This window comes from Colossoma macropomum, unplaced genomic scaffold, assembly GCF_904425465.1.
Source record: "Colossoma macropomum unplaced genomic scaffold, Colossoma_macropomum, whole genome shotgun sequence".
Lineage (NCBI taxonomy): Eukaryota > Metazoa > Chordata > Actinopteri > Characiformes > Serrasalmidae > Colossoma > Colossoma macropomum.
Window position 1 is genome coordinate 6,421,370 of NW_023494808.1, and position 22,840 is coordinate 6,444,209.

Here is a 22,840-nt window from a genome sequence, read left to right on the forward strand (position 1 = left end):
TGTGTTCTTTGGGCTTATATAGAATTGGTGAAAGTACAAATATGCAACTGTGGGCATATCAGAAGATAAGGTAGGGCTAGTGTTTTTTTTTTAGACTTACATTTCATAAGGCCTGGTTTGATTCGATCCTGACCTCCATGGTCTGTGCTACATTTCATATAAAAAAACATAAATATGATTAGTATAGGCATCCTATAGAACAGGGGTTTTCAATCCATGTGCTGGAGATCTACCACCCTGCAGGATTTAGCTCCAACCCAAATCTAGCACGCCACATACAAGTAATGATGCTTTTCAGAGGCATCTGAATATTAGAGCAAGGTGTGTTGGACCTGAACTTCCAGGGTGATAGATCTCCAGGACCAGGATTGGCTATGGCTACAGAATATATCAGCCCCTAAAGAGATTTCTACAAAGAAGAACATAGCAGGTGGGTACAAATCCCCAGAACTGCTTTATACTAGCAGTAAACAGTACAATAACCAGTACAGTATTAACTTAGTTCCTAAAATAAATAATTTGCTTTTGCATTTAATGCTGACCTAAGTTTCTCCAGTGTGAACTCTTCAGTCCACTTGAGAGCTTCTCCACTCCTGAATTCTGCAGTTCATTATTACTGAGGTCCAGCTGTTTTAGGCGGGAAGATTCCAAGTTTAGAGCTGCAGCTAAAGCTTTACCATTTTCTTCGTTGAGATTACACCACACCAGCCTGAAATATTAGTTGTGAAAGAATGTTACTTACTGGATTTATTTTATCTTTTTTAAATATCTGTAGATCACTGTTTCCCAAACCTGGTCCTAGAAGCCATAGTTTGGTGCTTTCCTTGCGTTAACACAGTATAACTCTGTAAGGGTTTGTTAATGAACTGATTAGTTGGACCAGGTGAGTTGGAGCAGGGAGAACACTAAAATGTTGAGAGCAAGGGGTTGGGAAACATTACTGCAGATCAACATTTACCAATCTCAGCACTGGTGACCCCACACAATGCACATTTTTGTGCTATGTTTTTCCTGTAGCACAACTGATGCAACTCACTACCTAATTAACAATCTCCCCAATGTCAGGGTCAGATTTGTAGAGTAGAAAAAATGCGGAGAGAATTGCAAGGATTGAGGTTGGCAAAATTATAAAAACTGTGGTAAGAAATGTTCTAGTTGCCTTGAATAATCTACAGATTTATAAACGTAAATAAGAACTACTAACCTCAAAGTTTTCAGTTTACGGTATAAATTTTTTTGTCCATCTGAAAGTTGGCTGACCCCTAAGTTAGAATCTTCATGTGTTCTGAGAATGAACGACCACCCAAATAATATGTAGTCAGCTGCAGTCTGGAGATTTACCGATGATGAGGTAAAGAGTGGCTGAACATTTTTTGCAGAACAGATTATAGTAATGACACTCATAGTATACTATACTATACTATACACAATCCCACCAGGATCTCATGGCCTTTTTGTTGCAAGCTACAGTGGTTGATTTTACAGAGGCTTTTCTCAATGTTTGCAGCAATATCTGCACTTTGTTTGTTAGGGGTGTTGCTATAAACCTGTAGAATTTAAAAACTTGTGATGGCTGTGAGCCTGATATATTTCTTCAACTTGTTTTGAAGCCTAGTGTAGCTTAGGTAGTTATAAATTCTGGAAATTAAGTGTAAATCTCAGAGACAAGATCATACAAACACCAATGATGTTATCGATGCTCAAAAAAAAAAGAGTTTTTAAAATTTCATACTAAAGTTATGCAATGAAACTGCTTCTAGAGAAAATAAGCACCATATTTCTACAGATATCTTCAGGGAAGAGGAGGAAAAGAAGTAAAAAAGGGTACTGTCAAACATATTTTGGCAGAGCATCCATTAGCACTGTATGACTGTATGAACTATGCCTGAACAATATCTAAAAATAAATGATAGGCTATTTTAGTGGTAGAAAATGAGATCATCAGTTAAATTGCCCCCTCCTTGGCCCACCATGAAAACACAAATAATCTACTGCACCATAGACCTGTGTTCTAAGTAATCTTTAACTTATTTGCCTTTTTAGATTGAACTGAATAATATAATAATATAATAACAAGAAATTCAACACCTTTTGATATTATACTATTGCACATTTGCCTTTTCTTTAGCTCAAAATATTTGTTGGCATATATCTCCTTGCATTAACCATGGCTAACCATGGCAAAAGATTACAATAATTGCAAAAGTACTTAATTATTTACACATTAAACACTCAAATAAGGCAGTAATATTAAATATTTTCTTTGAGGAATAACACATCGATCTAATTGTTTAAGGTATTATCAAACTTTTAAGTGATTTATTCTTACAAAGCCTTGCTGCAGCACTTTAGAGCTGGGATCAGTCTCCTCTGACCCTCCACTGACGTGTTGTATTTCTTCAGGTTAAACTCATCCAGCACCTCTTCAGACATTAACAGCATATAGGCCAGTGCAGAGCAATGAGCAGGTGAGAGCTCTTTGATAGAGTGTTTGTCTGACTGCAAGTACTCCTGAATCTCATCATGCAATGTGTTGTCTTTTATCTCAAGTAAGCAAAGGAAAAAGTTGATGAATCTCTCTGGAGAAATGTCCTTGATATACAGTATTACAGCATGTACTCTTAATAGCCTCTGCACTGTCCTCACTGTGCGTGAGCAAGGCCTGCAGGAAGTCTTGATCGGCTGGCAGAGAGATGCCAAGCAAGAAACGAAGGAAAAGATCCAGGAAACCATGAGTTATCCTTGATCTCTGCTTGTGATCGTAATCAGCTCCATCAGCTCTCCGCAGTTCAATCAACCATGGACCCTCACAGAGCAGGTACTATTTGGGTGGTGGATCATTCTCAGCACTGAGTTTTTAAACACCGTGTCCACTCACTGTCCACTCTTTTAGACACTCCTACCTTGTCAGTCCACCTTGTAGATGTAAAGTCAGAGATGATAGCTCATCTGCTGCTGCACAGTTTGTGTTTGTCATCCTCTAGTCCTTCATCAGTGGTCACAGGATGCTGCCCACAGGACGCTGTTGGCTGGATATTTTTGGTTGGTGGACTATTCTCAGTCCAGCAGTGACACTGAGGTGTTTAAAAACTCCAGCAGCACTGCTGTGTCTGATCCACTCAGACCAGCACAACACACACTAACATACTGCAGTGCTGAGAATGATCCACCACCCAAATAGTACCTGCTCTGTGAGGGTCCATGGGGGTCCTGACCACTGAAGAACAGGTTAAAAGGGGGCTAACAAAGTATGCAGAGAAACAGATGGACTACAGTCTGTAACTGTAGAACTACAAAGTGCACCTATACAGTAAGTGGAGCTGATAAAATGGACAATGAGCATAGAAACAAGGAGGTGGTCATAATGTCATGCCTGATCGGTGTATGTGTGTTTGTATATGCTGATATATGGCTAAAATATATTTCCCATATTTGAAAATGGCCAATTTCAAAAAATATATGTCCATATGTGACTAATATAATTGGGATATAAGGGAAAACCATACATGCTAATATATGTCATACACACTTAAAAATGCTGGTTCTTCAAGGGTTCTTTATACAGAAAATGGTTCTATAAAGAACCATGAACATCAAAGAAGACGTTGCATTCTTCAGACTGATGAAGAATGTGTTGAATATGGTTCTATATGGAACCTTTTTAAAAAAAAGGGTTCTATGTAGCACCAAAAAGGGTACTTCTACTGTAACAATGTCAATAATAGAAGAACCCGTTTTGGTGCTATACAGTCAATCCGAAGAACTCTTTCACCATGCAAAGAAAGGGATCTTTGGGTGTTTATGGTTCTATATAGAACCATTTTCTTTATTAAAGAACCCTTAATGAACCATCATGTTTAAATATTTGCCATGTTTGAAATCCATCTTGCCATATATCAGATTTTTGTTTGGGTGAGTATGAGCTGTTTATATAGATTTATTTTCACACTGTAGCGCCCTCTATTGGTCGTCATAATTATTGTCCAAAGCTTTGCACTGTAGATGGCAGTAACACGCAGACTGGTGTTCAGTCTGATGTCAAAAACAAGAAGAAGGAGCTCAGCTTTCTTGGCATGTTCGCAGTAAGGCAGCAGTATAGGTTCATTTACAGATCAGAACTCAGTCTAGGTCTAGCTCTAAGTCTAACAGCGGCTGTATTTACCCTATGAGGTGCATTTCTGTGTGCAGCACTGCGTGTTTTTAGCCCTCCTGCTTTAGTCCATGGAGACTAGAGAGCTAAATTAATGAGTTTATGTACATCGACTTGGATTGTAGCAGCATGGCAGTGCACGGTCAGGAGGGAGCCAGACGGGCAGCAGTGATAGTGGACACTGAACATGTCCTGCATCCAAAGAATGGATCAGTGATCCATTCATTGAAGACTGAAGAGGAGGGCGAGCTCGTAAAAGAGGTTTGTGCTTCTGCACGGTCGTTTCTATACTAAAAAAGAGGGAATTATTGTTGTTCCATGTCTTATAAATCGCAGCCTGAGTTTATCTGTCTAACATTTATTAAGAAATTGGTGATGAATGACTGTCTGATTATTCTAATTAGTGGAGTTCATGCTTTTCCACCTGTTTGCAGCTGATGAGTTCAGGAGGAATAGTCTACTTAAAGGGTTCTTTAGTAAAGACAATGTTTTTTTTATAGAACCATGGACTCTAAATGGTTCTTGAGATTGATGGAGAATGTGTTGTATATGGTTCTGTATGGAACCTTTTTGTAAAAGGCTCTGTGTAGTACCAAAAAGGGTTCCACTATTGTTACAAGCCCTTTTTGGAACTATGTAAAACCCTTTTTGCTAAGCGTGTTTTTTTAAAAAGATGGTTCTTCAAGGATTCTTTAGTAAAGAAAATTGTTCTGTATAGAACCATGAACACTCAAAGAACCCTTTGTATACTTAAATGGTTCTTTGCATAGGGAAATAGTTCTTCAGATTGATGGAGTATCTGCTAGGTGGTTCCCTACAGAACCTTTTTGAAAAAGGTTCTATGTAGGACTCAAAAGGGTTCTTCTGTTGTTATGATGGCAAGCTTGTAACCATAGAAGAACCCTTTTGGTTGCAATATAAACCCCTTTTTAAAACCACCAAAAAGGTTCTATAGCACATTTTCCATCAATTTGAACCATTTCATGATTCAAATAACCCTTTAATCAGGGAAAGGGTTCTTTGAGTGTTCATGGCTCTGTATAGAACCATTTTCTTTACTAAGGAACCCTTGAAGAAGCATCGTTTTTAAGTGTACTATACTGACTCCTTTCATGCACACTTAAAAAGGATTGCTCTTCAGAGGTTCTTCAGTTAAGGCAGTGGTTCTGTTAGATCCATGAGTTCTATATAGAACCATTTCATGCTTAAATGATTCTTTGCGTGGTGAAAGGGTTCTTCAGATTGATGAAGAATGTGTTCTATCTGGTGTAATTGTTTTTGAAAAGGACTCTATGTAGCACCAAAAAAAGGGTTCTGCTATGGTGTACAATGTCAAGCTTGGAACAATAGCAGAATCATTTTTGGTGCTACATAGAATAATTTTCAAAGATGTTCTATATAGAACCATGTACAGCACATTCTCCATCAGTCTTAAAAACTGATTCACCATGCAAACAAATATTGAAGAATGAACTTATAATTGTAAATAGAACCACTGCCTTTAATAAAGAACCCATGAGGAAGCATCTTTTTTAAGGATGCATGAAAAGCAAATATATGTAAAGTAGATTTATCGGGTACATCTGAAAACGTATGAAAATAAACAAACTATGTTTTTTTTGTCTAATGTACAGTTGTGTTTGGAATAGGGCTGGGCAGTATGATCATATTAATATTGGCATTCCTGATGAGCTGTGAAAAACATTCTTCATTGCTTCTCCTTTTGATCTTTCATTTAAAATATTAGCAAAAATCAAACCTTTGTTGAAAAACTAAAAACTCAATCTTATTGTGACATAAAACAGTATGTAAAATGTTAAATGAAAGTAATTTGTACTAATGGTCTTTGATACATTTTTTAAATGTGGCACTACTGTTTCTATTTGTGTCTATTCCAACTTATTAGACCTGGATATTGTGTCACATCATATTGTGAATCCTATATACACCGATCAGGCATAACATTATAAGCTCCTCCTTGTTTCTATGCTCATTGTCCATTTTATCAGCTCCACTTACTATATAGGTGCACTTTGTAGTTCTACAATTACAGTCTGTTTCTCTGCATACTTTGTTAGCCCCCCTTTTACCCTGTTCTGTCAGGACCCCCATGAACCCTCACAGAGCAGGTACTATTTGGGTGGTGGATCATTCTCAGCACTGAGTTTTTAAACACTGTGTCCACTCACTGTCCACTCTATTAGACACTCCTACCTTGTCAGTCCACCTTGTAGATGTAAAGTCAGAGATGATAGCTCATCTGCTGCTACACAGTTTGTGCTGGTCATTCTCTAGTCCTTCATCAGTGATCACAGGACGCTGCCCACAGGACGCTGTTGGCTGGATATTTTTGGTTGGTGGACTATTCTCAGTCCAGCAGCGACACTGAGGTGTTTAAAAACTCCAGTATCACTGCTGTGTCTGATCCACTCAAACCAGTGCAACACACACTAACACACCACCACGTCAGTGTTACTGCAGTGCTGAGAATGATCCACCACCCAAATAGTACCTGCTCTGTGAGGGTCCATGGGGGTCCTGACCACTGAAGAACAGGGTAAAAGGGGGCTAACAAAGTATCAGAGAAACAGATGGACTACAGTCTGTAACTGTAGAACTACAAAGTGCACCTATATAGTAAGTGGAGCTGATAAAATGGACAATGAGCGTAGAAACAAGGAGGTTGTCATAATGTTATGCCTGATCGGTGTAGCATATCATGATATTATATCTTTATATTGCCCACCCCTAGTTTGGAATACATATTCAAATGTAATAATGTATTTGAAATGTATCTCACATATTAAAAATACATTATTTTTTTAGAAATTGAAATTCTAAGTTATTTTTTAAAAATACATATTTGGAAAGTAAAATCTTGTAGTTTCTTTTCAAGATTGCAGAATTAATTTTAATCTAATGATAACATTTAAAAAGGACTTAGATATTTGATAAAGTTACAAAACAAAAATATACAAATGTACAAAACAAAAATATACAAAAATATGTTGTGAAATCTGATACATACGCTGTGAAAAAGAGGAACAGAGTGGAAATTGATAGTTTGAATTGGTGTAACATATTACTGTATATTGTTTTATTCACTGTATTTAAGAAAACCAATTAAACTGCTTGTTAGGAGCTATTACCACCAGTATTTTTTTCTATATCTATATCAATCAATACACAGTTTTTTATAACCTCACAGATTATAAAAAAACATATACTAATGTAAGGACGTTTTATTGACCACTGAAAAAAGAGAGCTAGAAATTCTGACTTATTTTACAAGATTTATACATTTAGACAACAAGATTTAGTGTTTTTAATAATATAGCAGTTTAGTTTATAGAACTATATAACTCACAATACAGCTTTTAGATCTAGAGTAGCACTGAATGGCTTAAATATTAAAATAAAGGAGAGATTTCAAGCAGTTTGATTAAATGCTTTTTGTCCTTTTCAATAACAGGAGCTCCATGATGCATCTCCCCTTTATCCTCCACATAAACGCCCAACACAGGTACAGCATCATGAAGGCATAGTGGGAGAGCAGTGTGCAGTCCAGGATTCAGCATGTGTGGAAAGTCTGTTTGTAGTTATTAAAACAGAGCCAGAAGAAATAAATGCGTCTGCACAAAGTGGTGAAGACCACAGGATAGCACAGGACTGTGGATATGAAGAGGAAAATGAGGACCACCAGTCTCTCCATGAGATAAAGGAAGTGCCCAGTTCGGTAGTTATTAAAACAGAACCAGATCTACAGAGACTGAAGTGTGAATCTGAAAGTGAGAACCATCACATACCTCAGCAGGGGGAACCTTACCTGCCTCCTCTCTGTAAAACAGAAGCAGACACTGTGGAAGTCTCTTACCCCCTATACAGCGGCGCTGGTGAACAGACCTGCATACAGATGTGGTCAGTCCAGCATGTGGACTGTAAGCAAATACCAGAGTTGATGGGAGACCAAGAGGATTCAAATACAAGTAAGTTGAGTGTGTTTGGTTGGATAATAAGTGATTATACAATGACACTTTTTTGATACTGATACAGAAAACGTAAGTATCAGCAGATACTGATGTGATACTCTTCTTTAAAGACTACTATGCTTCACACACACACACACACACACACACACACACACAAACACACTTTCTAAACCGCGTATCCTCCTGGGTCACGGGGTGGCTGCAGCCTATCCCAGGTGGTCATTGGGCGAAAGGCAGGATACACCCTGGACAGGTCACCAGTCCATCACAGGGCAGACACATAGACATACACACTCACACCAAGGGGCAATTTAGCATCTCCAATTGTCCTGACTGTATGTCTTTGGACTGTGGGAGGAAACCCACACAGACAGGGGGAGAACATACAAACTCCACACAGAAAGGTTGACCGGGCGGGGAATCAAACTCAGGCCCTTCTTGCTGTGAGGTGACAGCGCTACCCACTGTGTCACTGTGCTGCCCCCTATAACACTTCATTTAAGATTAGCTAACCTAAACGTAATCCATCATGCTGAGACTAATCAAACACTCTACTACCCCATAGGAAGAACTTCACTAATTAAAATTGATGGTTCTTCAGGGTTTCTTCAGTAAAGACAATGGTTCTACATAGAATCATGAACGCTCAAAGAACCCTTTGCATGATTAAAGGGTTCTTTATGTGAAAGAGTTCTTCAGATTTATGGAGAGTGTGTTGAATATGGTTCTGTACATAGAACCTTTTGAACAGGATTCTATATAACACGAAAAAGAGTTCTTCTTTTTTACAAACTTCACATTGTACACACTTAAAAAAGATGGTTCCTCAAGGTTTCCTCAGTAAAGACACTGGTTCTATATAGAGCCATGAACACTCAAAGAACCCTTTGCATTAAAGGATTCATTATATTGTGAAGGGGTTCTTCAGATTGATGGAGAATGTGTTGAATGTGGTTCTATATGTATAACCTTTTTAAAAGGGTTCTATATAGCATCAAAAAGTGTTCTTCTGTTGTAACAAACTTGACACTGTACACACTTAAAATTGATGGTGTTTCAAGGGTTCTTTAGTGAAGACAGTGTTTCTATATAGAACCATGAACACTCAAAGAACCCTTTGCATGATTAAAATATGCTGAGTATGGTTCTAAATATAGAATATTTTAGGAAAAGAGTCCTATATAGCACCAAAAAGGTTCTTCTGTTGTTACAAGCTTGCCATTGTAACAAATAGAAGAACCCATTTTGGTGCTATATAGAATCCATTACAAATATAACCATATGTAAAGAAGATTTTCTCCTCTCTCTCAAAGATGAAAGTTTTAAGTGCTGTTTATCTGATGGGGGCAGTTTTGGTGTCCACCAGCTCTTCCAGGTGGTTGTTAGGAGCCCCATTTAGTCTGTAGCTTTTAGAGTTCTGGAAGCTCTTGTTTTTTCCGCTTTGACTAAATGGATAATCTTATATCTAATCTCCTCACAAATATCCCATCGTCTGCAGAATCTTTGATATAAAAGATATCACCATGATGCGAATGCAGTCATGTGAGCATTACAGAGCCTTACCTTATACCTTGCAGTTTCACTGATGCCAATATAATGACCATACAATTACCAACTAGGCTAGCTTCTAATATTACTGAATAATTGATACTGATAATTACAGCTGTCCACAACCGAAGTTTAAGTTTAATAATTCTGAAATTTAAAGCAATTGAAAATGTCAAAAATCTACCGGGAACAGGACGTATGTCTATACTGACCCCATGCAGAGTGAGGAGGATGATTTGAGTGGCCAAAGAATCTCCAAGGATCACAGCTGGGGATGTTGGTTAGGTCTTGTGGTGGGAACGTCTCCCAAACTGCAATCAGACGCCACCTATACAAGCACAAGTTGTTTGGAAGGGTTGCCAGCAGAAAGCCTCTGCTGTCAAACTCAAGCGCCTACTGTTTGCCAAACATTTCGGGATCTTTCAGTGGGACTGTGTTCTGTGGACAGATGAGAGCAAAATGCTTGTTGCAAATTGGCAGCAAACACCAGAGATGAGTTTGGTGTAGACAAAAAGAGAACCCTGTTCTCACTATGAACTATGTGGATCTGTGATACTGTGGGGCTGTTTTTCCCTTCCAAAGCCCCTGGACAGCTTGTGTGGATACATGGTAACTCCATTAAGTACCAGCAGATATTAAATCAAAACCTGACTGCCTCAGCCAGGAAGCTTAAACTGGGCCATAGTTTGGATCTTCCAGCAGGACAATGATCCAAAAAACACCTCAAAATCAACACAAACATGGTTCACTCAAGGTTTTGCCATGGCCACCCCAGCTCCCTGTCCTGAACCCCATAGAAAACCTGTGGGATGAGCTGAAGAGGAGAGTCCACGCTGTGGACTCGGGATCCTTTGCCATGTGTTCTCTGGTCTAATTAAGTGGTAGAGGAGAGACTCAGAGCCGGTATATTTGCAAAGTATTAAATTAAGTCGCATTCATATTTACCATACATGATATGCATCACAATGATTAGTTTTTGAGATTTAGTAAATTACAACAGACAAAATGGAACCTGTAGTGCCACCTATAATAATAATAATAATAATAATAAACCTACGGCTATACTGATTTTATTGCATGTTTTAAAAACTGCTCTGCAATAAATCCAATTAAACAGGCCTAATTATGTGCACTTTGAAATGAAAAATGTTTTTAGTTGGTGTTCTTCAAGTACTGGCCATATCCACAATATATCTAGAAAAGTGTATTGAGACATAATCGTTCAACAATAAAACAACAATAAAATTTTGCTATATTGCCCACCCCATGTACACATTATCATAGATTAGAATAATTATACAAAAAGAATGATTCCTGGTTTGGAGAAGAAAACAAAAATATTGGGCATGTGAAAGAGAATAAAGGAACCATAATTAGCATAATATGACAGGTGACACTCATCATGATATCGCTGCTGTTGGAACAAAAGCTCGTATCTCCATTTTTGTCATTTTTCAGTTTTTGATATAATTTGAAAATGTCTGTTGTTCTTTACATTGTGTGTAAATTTCATGATGAATGGACCAAAAGAAACGACCCAAAATTACTTGAAAAAAAGTCTGGTTCCACTGATTTACATAAAAAGTAAAGTATGCTTTTTCCTTCTCTTGTAAAGTTGCCGTTTTGGTGATCTGAGGTTTTGTTCCGACAACAGCGATATTCAGTAATATCAGTTATTGCCCAAGGCCATAAAAAAAGGCTAGACTGAATTGGAAGAATCCTTTTTTTCCCCATCCAATATCTGATACAGCATTTGTCTGCTAATAACACCCCAATGCACCCTGGTTGCATAGCAAATAATTACTTTAGTAAGCAATATATTTTGTTAGAACATCATTTGAACAGTTTTTATGTTGTTTTAATGACACTAATTTCCTGTTCTTGATATGTCAGGTCAGCCATCCTCAAATAATGGGAGCAGATCTCCAGCTGGCCGACAAATTCTGGACAAAAAGATTACCAGAGAAGGAAAGCATGGGAAACATGTCCATCGCCTGGACAAACCCGGTAAAGAACACAGCAGACTAAAGTCTTACTCCTGTTCTGAATGTGGAAGTACATTCTCTAAATCATCAGCCTTTTACAGCCACATGAGAATACACACCGGTAAGAGGCTGTACCAGTGCTCTCAGTGTGACAAGTCCTTCACCCAGTCAAGATCCTTCAAAACCCACCAGAGAACACACACCGGAGAAAAGCCGTACCAGTGCGCTCAGTGCGGGAAGACGTTCACGCGGACAGACGTGCTCCAGATCCATCAGAGGACTCATACCGGTGAGAAGCCCTACCTTTGCTCTCAGTGCGGCAAGAGCTTCACTCGGTTAGACGTCTATCAGAACCACCGTAGGATTCATACCGGAGAGAAGCCTTACCAGTGCTCTCAGTGCGCCAAGACGTTTACACGCTTAGACGTCTACCAGAATCACCAGAGGATACACACGGGAGAAAAGCCCTATCAGTGCTCCGTCTGCGGAAGGCGCTTCTTGTACTTGTCGAACATCAGGAACCACGAGAGGACGCACACAGAGGAGAGGCCGTACCGATGCTCTTTGTGTGATAAGACGTTCATTCAGTCGGGACACCTTACCAAACATCTGAGAACGCACACAGGAGAGAAGACGTAACAAAGCTGTGAAAATACTCTCTTGTTAAATCACCCTTTGATTACATCCTGTGGATTAATATTCCGTAATTACACAGCAAACAGTGCAAAGAAGTTAGTCGTGTGCAAAAGTTTTGGCACCCCTGGTCAGTTGACATTTTGTTGATTTTTTTTGTTTTTTTAAAGTGAAACACATCCTCTACAGCCCATGTGACAAACACAAGGCCCGCGGGCCAAATCAGTCATTTCTATTAGTATTAGCCCATTTCACCCTGAGCTGCACTATAGTTCATATTGTGAGCCCCACCCCCTCCCTAGCAACGGTCTGCCAGGTGTCTAGTTCAAGCGAATGGGCAGCTTTAAAAAAACCTTGCTGTCTAATGAGGATATTTAAAGAGGTTTAACAGTTACCTGCAGCTAATTTTTGAGTCATTCAGTTACTCAGTGCCTATTTTCTGCTGTTGTAGCTTAGACAAATTTTGAATAAACAATAGCCAGTTGGGGTCATGGCAAAATATTACGTAAAAATAAAAGCACATCTGACCCATTTGTGCTGGGATTTTTTAATATGGCCCTCTTAGTCGTTGACTTTGACAACCGTGCTCTACAGAGAACACACTTCTGCACATATTAATGCTCAACTCCTTTCCTTTTTAACATATTGGGAAAAAATACAGCATAAGACGTGACTTGTACGTAAGGAACATTTTACATATTATGTTACATCTTCTCAATATTTTAAATTCGGCAAATAAATAGAAATTGTGCACTAAAATTTGCACAAAACAGCCCTATTTAATTGTGTTCTCTGTAGAGGATGTCAGCTTATTTTAACGCAGAAAATTGACAAAACATTATTTGACTGGGGTGCCTGAACTTTTGCATACAACTGTGTAAGAGAGCTGCTGGTGTGTCAGTGAAGTTTACACATATCTTTATAAGTGATGTACTAGAAGTGCGACAACTTACAAAAAGAATGTTTTCCTTCAATGCAATACAGTGTTTTCTCAATTAGATTGATTTTTCAATACAGCAAAAACAGAGTGGCAAAAAACATGCCTTAGTTAGTGTATTAATGTTAATGTTTCCAATTAGCTTTAAAAATGTTAAAATGCATTTATAAAAATACAGTTTTTGAAACTGTATTTTAAAGCACTTGCCACAAGCTGATATGCTAGTCATGATAAAGTGATACAATATGCTGCCATACAGTTTTCAGTACAGTACAGTGTGTTACGTTGTATTGTTACATTACTAGAGGCAACACTTGATAGCATTATCCTGATTTAAGGAGTTTTGTTTATATGATGCTGGTGTGGTCTGTCATCATGCATCTAAAAGTGGGCTTGGTGAACATGCACTACAAGGCTTCAGAGCGTCTGAGGCTGTGGAAACGCTGGCGTCATGGAACATGGACTCGAGGTCCATAATTAAAACAAAAACTTAAATTTGAATCATTATTTTCAATTTACACAGAATACAAAAGCGCTTTAAAGATAAAACTAGGAACCCGAAGCGACAGAACAGTGCGTTACCTTTTATTTCTGGGCCTTTTTTGGGACGTATGTGCACCACTTCTCAGCACCACAAGTAAAAGGCCAAATTATAATTTGGTTGAAAGGGCTGAAATGAATAAATAGACAGATGAGATTAGACACTACAAAAATGATGGGAAGAAATTTTTGGGAAAAGAGAGGAAGAAACAATAACTCAAAGCCCAGCTTCGAAACATAAAACTACAATAACAGGCCACAATTAATAGTAGCCTACACTCTTAAAAAGATGGTTCTTCAAGGGTTCTTTAGTAAAGAAAATGGTTCTATATAGAACCATGAACACTCAAAGACCACTTTGCATGATTAAAGGGTTCTTTGCATCATTATAGAGTTCTTGAATGTGCTTGAATGTGCTACACACGGTTCTATATAGAACCTGTTTGAAAAGTGTTCTATATAGCACCCAAAGGGGTTTCTCTATTGTTGCAAATTTGTCATCTTAACAGGTGCTATATAGAACCATTTTCAGAAAGGTTCTTTATAAAACTGTCTACAGCACATTGAAGAACCTTTCACATATAAAGAACCCTTTAGTCGTGCAAAGGGTTCTTTGAGTATTCATGGTTCTATATAGAACCATTGTCTTTACTAAAGAACCCTTGAAGGACCGTCATTTTTAAATGTGTACAATGTCTTTGTAACAATAGAACAACCCTTTTAGGTGCTATATACGACCATTTTCAAAAAGGTTCCTTATAGAACTAGCTACAGCACATTCCCCATCAACCTGAATAACCATTTCAGGATGCAGAGAACCCTTTAATCATGCAAAGGGTTCTTTGAGTGTTAATGGATATATATACCATTTTTCTTTACTGAAGAACCCTTGAAGAACCATCCTTTGTAAGAGTGACACGGCTCACCCAGCATTATCGAAGAATGAAAGCAGCATTTACACAAATGTCCAGCCGGGTGGAACCTCCCTGTTTACCATTTCATGTTCTCCGGCCACTTTGACACAGTACTGACCCCTAACGAGCATCTGGCCTGTCCACGTCAGTAAATTTCAGTCATAGAAATACATATACGTGAAAATGTATGTACAGATAGAAGATAATTCCATAATACTTATATTTTCATCTTTAATCCATAGTGTGTTTATTATCAAGTAGAAATTACTGTTTTGATTTCAGAGCCCTAAATTCTGACAGTACAGATTTTATACTGGTGGTCTAAAAGAGTTGGTAAACTCTTTATCCTGCCTTAAGTGTGTTTATTTGTTTGATGATTAATAATTTGCTGATAGGAAATGGATTAAATTTCCAAATAAAATCTTAGCTCCACAGATTAACCTTGAACTTGAAGTGTCTTATACCTATGAAATATGACTGAAACTGACTAAAAAGAGTTTTTGTAGCCAAATGTTTTTAATGTTCTACAAGGTTAAAATTGTTACAGATTGTGCTGCAGAGCTTCTGTGGTTTGTACACCAAATGATTTTTGAATTCTAAATGAATAGAATGTGATTAACTTGAACATTGTTTTATTGTACTATTTACAGTGTCTTATTTCATCATTGTGTATTAATTGTATTGTATATATTTGAAAGCTATTTAATGTGATACTTATATTTTATCTTTTATTCCTCAGCATCTTACCAAAAAGAAGGTTTTGCTAAAGGACAGCCTTAAATAAAATTGGTATAAAAAGCAGCAACCAAGTTTAAAAATGGTTTCTACTTTTTGAACTAGTCTTATTAAACTAGCGTATGTAATACTGTTAATCCACAACTCATGATCACACTTGTGCCCCCTTATTGAAGCAGCCAATCCAGTATAAATTAATATACATTAATTTCTGATTCTGTGGTTTCACGTTTGATACATAATGTTGATGATATTGTTATGGTGGTCAATGTGTCTTTTGAAAATTACTTTTGCTAGCTGGATAATATTGTCTTCTAATGTATACAGAGAAGGTACAAGAGATTATATCCTTTTGTTTTTATGAGACCAGCAATAAATGGCAGATACCAAAAGAGATTATGGACTTGGGTAATGTTTATTCCCCATGATACAGTACAGACTGTGTACTGTTACACCAGTGGTCTACTATCTACTATCCTGTAGAGTTTAGCACCAAGCTGCTGCCTCCTCCTTACCTGACACTAATGCACCTGATCCAGACAATCAGGAACCTCTGAAGAGGTTGATTAGCTGGAACAGGTGTAGCAGACTGTGGTTGGGAATACACTCTGCTGAAAGCTAGACTCTTAGAAATCATGGTTCTTTAAGGGTTCTTTAGTAAAGAAAATGGTTCTATATAGAAACTTTTTGAAAAGGGTTCTATGTAGCACCAAAAAGCGTTCTTCTATTGTTACAATGTCAAGCCTGTATCAATAGAAGAACCATTTCTTGGGCTGTGTAGAAGCCTTTTCAAAAAGGTTCTATATAGAGCCATCTACAGCACATTCTCTGTCAACCTGAAGAACCCTTTCACAATGCAAAGAACCAAAGGGTTATTTGAGTGCTCATTGTTCTATATAGAACCATTTTCTTTGCTAAAGAACCTGTGAAGAACCATCTTTTTTAAATGTGTAGATCTCCTGATGAGGGCTGATGACCATCATGCTACTCTACAGCTTCTGTGGATCACAGGTTCTCAATCCTGGAGCTGGAGAACCACTTCCCTGCATGTTGTAGTGTTCTCCCTCTGGAAGTGCTTGTTCATTTTGTTAATATAGTTTGTTAGTTATATCAGGTGTGAGGAATGTCTGAAATGTGTAGGACAGTGGTACTCCAGGACCAGGGCTGAGTACCAGTGCTCTAGATCAGGGGTACATTTCTTGTGTTCTCTCATCAAGCTCACTTGATTCGATGCATTAACTAATGAACAGGACCCTCGTTGGCTGGATCAGGTGTGCTAAGTAGGAAAAACTCAAATATTTGCAGAGCAAACGGTCACCAGGACTGGGATTGGGAGCCCCTGCTCTAGATAACTGTACGTTGGTCTGAGTTCCAGGTCCATGTTTGACATTATCTAGCAAAGAACCTTTTAAAGAGGTCACTAAAACTTGTTCCTGGTCTACCTTCCAGCAGTGTAGTCTTAACCACAGTCTACCACTCCTGCTCCAGCTAATCCACTTCTTCAGACGTTCCTGATTGGCTGAATCAGATACATTAGTGTCAGGTAAGCAGGAGGCAGCATTTTAGATGCAGGCTGGAACTAAACTCAGCAGATCTTCAAGAGGAGGGTTGGTGACCACTGTTTTGAAGTAAGTATTGAGACTGCATTTTATTCCCTCCAAGGTGACGTCCAACCACCAATCCAGTCGCACTGCGCTGCATAACTTGCTTTAAAGTGGGCAGTAGTTAGTTTCTCTGAGTAGGAACCACCCAAGTGGTCACAGTCATGTGATTCACGTGGGAAGTAATCAAAAAACATTTAAGTTGTTGTACATACTTAAAAAGATGGCTCTTCAAGGGTTCTTTAGTAAAGAAAATAGTTTTATATGGAACCATCACTCAAAGAACCCTTTGCATGAAATGGTTCTTCAGATTGATGGAGAATGTGTTGCAGATCTATATAGAAGAGGTTCTATATAGAACCTCCTTGAAAAGGGTTCTTCTGTTGTAACAAGCTTGACATCCTAACAGTAGCAGAACCCTTTTCTGCTATATGGAACAGTTTTTTTTTGCATGATTTAAGGTTTTTTTGCACCATGAAATGGTTCAATTTTTTTTTGTAAAGAGTTTTATATAGCACCAAAAAGGGTTCTTCAGACTGATGGATGTGCTGTAGCTGGTTCTATATATAACCTTTTTGTAAAAATGGTGACATCATAACAGTAGCAGAACCCTTTTTGTGCTATATAGAACCTTTTTTTTTGCACGACTAAAACGTCTTTGCATCACGAAAGGGTTCTACAGACTGATGGATGTGCTGAAGCTGGTTCTATATAGCACCGAAAAGCGTTCTTCTATTGTACCAAGCTCGACATTCTCCGTCAATCTGAAGAACTCTTTCAAGATGCAAAGAACTCTTTAATCATGCAAAGGGTTCCGTGAGTCTTCATGGATCTATATAGAACCATTTTCTTTTACTAACGAACCCTTAAAGAACCATCTTTTTTAAGAGTGTAGTTTATGTAGCTAGTAATTATCTGGCGTCTTTCAAGTTTGGCCCATCGCACACGTCTGTAAAAATGATCATTAGTTAGCATTTGTACGGTTTTATTTGATTATATAGAATTGATTGATTGTTAGCTTCTTTTCTCAGCCATGATGGAAACGTCTTCATCACCTGACTGTAAAGAGTGTCCATGCAGTGCCTCCTACCAATAAAACTAAGACCACTTGAGCGGGTGAAAGCAGCGCTGCCTGTTGGTGTCATTTGGACCTTTTTGGAAATAACTGGAGTTTTAATTCTCATCTTGCCAAGTTGAACAACTCCCCATCCTGTGCGTCTGATGCTGACGCTTCTGCCTTGATCAGGTGCTCACTGTTTGCCAGCCTTCCGGACTGTTTCAGCCTGCTGGACTGTTTTGACCACCATTGAGCTTCACGCTGTACAAAACTGTGCAAACCTCACCCTCATAAACTGACCCTCCTGCTGCTGCTGCATAAACTCAAACTATCTAATTAACCATTGCTCCTCCTGATTTTCCCCATTTTGTATTCTAATATTTTATTCTAACACTGTTTGCTATCCGGTGTCAACCAGAGGAGGATGGATTCCCCTTTTGAGTCATGGTTCCTCTCAAGCTTTCTTCCTCCTGCTCTTTTTCCTTGCCACTGTTGCCATTGGCGACGCTCATGGGGGCTTGGACCCGGATTTTTCTGTAAAGCTGCTTTGTGACAACACCTGTTGTAAAAGGCGCTATATAAATAAACTTTGACTTGACTTGACTTGACAACAATTACTTAAAATCTAATGTGAACACAGGATCTCCTTTCTTTCATGGGAAAGACAAACTTCATCTTTAAGCGCTGTTTAAATCTGTTACTATGTAATCCTTAGCTTAGCTGTGGTTTAAAGTTTAACCCAAGTTTAAACTGCTAAGTGAGTACTCATTGACCAAATGTGCAGGGGGCAAGGCTTTATTTCAAGCTGTATTTGTCACAAAGGAGTAATGCATTTAAGTATATTCATTTTCATCTGTGTTCTATATATGATCTGTCTATGTTATGTAAAAACAATCAGAACAAATAAAAGACATACATAGTGATCTGTAGTTCAGGGGCAAGATTTGAATAGATTTGCTCTTAGAGGTTAAGAACACAGGTTAAGAACTCATTGAAATGTTTTGCATTAATTCGGGTTTCTTTTTCTCTGAGTATCAACAGGGGCTTTTGTTTCTAGCAGTATCTGAGCTCAGGACTAACTTTCTCTCTAACCTATTTGTACTAGCAAAGATACTTTCTCTGAGTGAGAACAAAGCACTCTTGTAAGTTGCTCTGGATAAGAGCATCTGCTAAATGCTCTAAATGTAAATGTAAGAGATAGGTGGTTCCAGTTTCAAGTGGGATCTCATTCCAAATACTAAGTACATGAATTGATCATGACTCATAGAGACTACCAATTTATTTTTATTAAAAATCCTTCAGAACAGGTTGTGACAGCTCTTCGTCTTTGACGGTGGTTCCCCAACCCTTTACAGTCCTGTACCCCTCCAGACATTAAACCACCTGCTGCATACCTCCTCTGACGTCTTATAAACACACGTGCATGTATTGCCAAGATGCACAAGTAAGACATGATAGGTTCATCTCAGTACCTTTAGTCAGGGAACATAATTGAACCATAATCCACTGAAATTATATTTTCTAAGCTGTACTGACTCCACACACCCCGTCTCGTCTCCAGGCTTTTTATTTTGTTGTTCTGTTTTAAAACATTCAGTTATGAAAAGGTACAAATACATACTTTTCCACTGGGACAAACCTATTTAATATACACAATTGGACCCTAAAACCACTGTTGAACATTTGAGGGAACATTTACATTGTTTGTACCTTGATGAATGAAGAACGTACCTGCACAGAACCTTTATTTCTAACAGTGTGCAAGTGCACAACAATAAATGCGATAATAATAAACCTTACTTTATATTTTTTCTTTATGATTGGTTTCCCAATTTGAATGTAACAAATCTGGTCGCTGCTTGGCCAAAAGTATGTAGAGCAATCCATGTGCAAAAATCAAAAGCTTTGCTGTTATTTTATTGCTTCTCAGCTGTTGTTAACAGCAGGAATGATGAGCGTTTGTACAGAGTCAAGTATTAAAACAGGCAGTACAGCGCTGATGTGCACTGAGAAAGGCATGTTCTGGTGTTGAATTCCCTCATTTGGTGTGGACCTTCATAAAAATGTGGTTCCCAAAGCAGCAACTTTCACTTGGAAGCGACCCAAGACCCGCAATTGTTGCCAGACCACCGTTCATCTCTTCGGTATGGACCAGAATACGGGTGGAACTAAAATATCTGTTTTCTGTCAGCGCTCCATGCAGTTTAGAGAATGTGGAGATTTTCTTTTCAGTGTAATGATTTAAAGTCAGTTTTCAAAGATCTGCTCAGTTTCTGTGAGGATCTCTTATTCAGGAGGTGGTGAAGGTGTGCTGGAGTGGCAGAGCTATTGTATTGTCTTTACTGGGGGAGTATCTGGGCAGTCATAGGCTGGAGGTTAGGGAACCAGCCTTGTGACCGGAAGTTCACCGGTTTGATCCCCTGAGCCGACAGGACATGACTGAAGTGGCCTTGAGCAAGGCTGCTCCCCAACTGCTTCCTGGGCGCTGTGGATAGGGCTGCCCACCACTCCGGGCAGGTGTGCTCACTGCCCCCTAGTGTGTATGTGTTCACTAGTGTGCATGTAGGCGGGTTTTTCACTGCATGAATGGGTTAAATTTGGAGGTCTAATTCCTCTGTGTGCAAACACAGTTGGCAAAATGGTTCAGAATTCTGATTATTGGTGCGGCTGGCTAATGAAATGCAGTGTTTAGAATTTTTTATATACTCCCAGCAGCACACCCTGGGGGTACGCGAACCACTGGTCTATGACGATGCAGGAGAAAGGTTGTGTTTCTTCTGATGGCAGAACAGTGTATACGACGCACCATAGCTCTTCCCACAGATGTTACAGTGATAGGGTTTCTCTCCAGTGTGTGTTCTCCGGTGGCTTGTAAGGTGAGCTAACTGAATGAAAGTTCTATCACACTGAGAGCACCGATACGGCCTCTCTTTTGTGTGTTTCCTCTTGTGATTTATAAGATTTGAGAGGTTTAAAAACTGCTTTTCACACACTGAACACTTGTACGGCCTCTCTCCTGTGTGCGTTCTCTGATGGACCTGAAAGACACTGGACCGTGTGAAAGTCTTAGAGCAGTGAGAACACTGATACGGCTTCTCTCCGGTATGTATTCTCTCATGGTTCTGTAGGATATGTAAGCGTGTAAAGGTCTTCGGACAGTGAGAACACTTGTACGGCTTCTCCCCGGTATGAGTTCTCTGGTGGATCCTCAGACTATCTAAACGCTTGAAGTTCTTCCCACAGTCCGAGCACTTGTAAGGCTTTTCTCCAGTATGAATTCTCTGGTGGATTTTGAACGTATTCGACTGAACGAAAGTCTTATTGCACTGAGAACACTGGAACGGCCTCTCGCCAGTGTGGATTCTCATGTGTCTGTAAAACGAGGACGACTGAGAGAAGGTTCTCCCGCACTCGGAACAGGGATATGACTTCAGTCCTTTGTGTGCTTCCACAGGCGGCTGGCTGCACTCAGCTGAAATGGAACCGTTTTTGGCATTTTAAGACTTTTAATTCATTTTTTATGTTACAAATGTCCAGTAATATAAGACATGTTGTTCTGTTTACTTACCTGAAGTATTTAGATCCTCATTTTCCTCTTTTCCACATTTTTCATGCAGTGGCTCTTTGTCACTGTAAGCAGAGTCTGGTTCAGTTTTACAGACAGTTGGCTGGTTGGACACCTCTTTCATCTCATGAAGGGTCTGCTGGTCATTCAGTTCTTGTTCATCTGGTTCCACTTTAATAATAATTAGTGAACTGCGTACATCCTCCTCGAGTGTGTGCTGGTTCTCCCATGTCTCAGAGATTGATGGAGTTTCACAAAAAGGGGACAGACTGGACACATCCTGGTCTTCCCCACTGTGTACAAAGGAACTGCTTTCTTCTGGACCTTGTTCTGTTTTAATGACTACTAACAAACTTTTCTGACCCTCCTGGTCTCCACCACCATCTTCTTGGTGTTGTATTGGTTCCATTTTAGGGAGAAGAGTGGGCTTTATGTCCTGACATTCCTGTTAGAAAAGACGAAAAACCCACACTAATTAAAACAGGTACAATCTTTGTGTTTTTAAAACAGTTTCCAGAATTATAAAAAAAATGCAGGTATCAACAACAGAAGATGAAAAGAATATAGTGAAAGTATGTCAGCTTTACTCCACTGCCCCAGTATTTACACCTTTCTCTGTATGTCGTCCAAAAGAATTGTCAAGTGGCAAACACTCTGGTGGTTTTAAGGATGTGGATTAAGCATAGCCTTGGACCAAAATATAATATCAGTGCTCATACACCATTAAAAATCAATGAGTGCGTTCACATGTACTCAATAATCCATTAACTGCAGAAAATCAGATTTTGTCAGCAATCCAATCAACATGTTTACATGAACTTGGGAAATCAGAAAATGGGGAAACTCCGGGTGTACATGAGTCAGACAGTAATCAGATTTCTGCTTTGCAACCAGCTAATAAAGAAGCCGTGATGTAAACCTAATGTAAAACTTAATGCTGCACCTTTTTTTTTACATTGAGTCACTTTACCAGAAAATATGAACATACATCATCTAGAAGATGAAGACTATTTAAATCCTTAATATTGTGAAGCATGTATTTGGTTTCAGCGTCACTCCAAAAGTGTTTTGCTGCGTCCCGCCCCAACTCTGCTTTTGTTTATTTCCGGTACCGCCGTCTGTTTTCGCACATGCGCAGACTGAGAAATCCGAAAGAAATCAGGGTAAGAGTTTACATGCACTGAGA

The 22,840-nt window shown here is 38.9% G+C and overlaps 2 protein-coding genes across 2 annotated transcripts in view; one reads left to right on the plus strand and one right to left on the minus strand.

The window, feature by feature from the left end:
• The window catches only part of LOC118797919 (zinc finger protein 658B-like), a 37,230-nt gene that overhangs the window by 10,517 nt on the left and 3,873 nt on the right, over positions 1-22,840 (minus strand). Inside the window, exons 2-4 of the mRNA XM_036557220.1 lie at positions 21,658-22,099; positions 20,837-21,561; positions 12,105-12,281 (exon numbers count right to left, since the gene is read on the minus strand). Of these exons, the coding sequence (XP_036413113.1) occupies positions 12,105-12,281; positions 20,837-21,561; positions 21,658-22,099 (1,344 nt within the window). The remainder of the gene's footprint in view (positions 1-12,104; positions 12,282-20,836; positions 21,562-21,657; positions 22,100-22,840) is intronic.
• On the plus strand, positions 4,064-13,073 carry LOC118798044 (zinc finger and SCAN domain-containing protein 2-like). Its single transcript, XM_036557360.1, has 3 exons — positions 4,064-4,411; positions 7,623-8,136; positions 11,581-13,073. Exons 1-3 carry the CDS (start codon positions 4,253-4,255, stop codon positions 12,309-12,311), a joined length of 1,404 nt encoding a protein of 467 aa, XP_036413253.1. The 5' UTR covers positions 4,064-4,252; the 3' UTR covers positions 12,312-13,073.

What these genes read in the sequence shown, in the direction of transcription:
- LOC118798044 (XM_036557360.1), top strand. Translation starts at nt 4,253, where the DNA reads ATGTACATCGACTTGGATTGTAGCAGCATGGCAGTGCACGGTCAGGAG. An exon ending in AGGGCGAGCTCGTAAAAGAG is followed by an intron (nt 4,412 to 7,622) that starts GTTTGTGCTTCT and finishes TTTCAATAACAG; the next exon opens with GAGCTCCATGATGCATCTCC. An exon ending in CCAAGAGGATTCAAATACAA is followed by an intron (nt 8,137 to 11,580) that starts GTAAGTTGAGTG and finishes TTGATATGTCAG; the next exon opens with GTCAGCCATCCTCAAATAAT.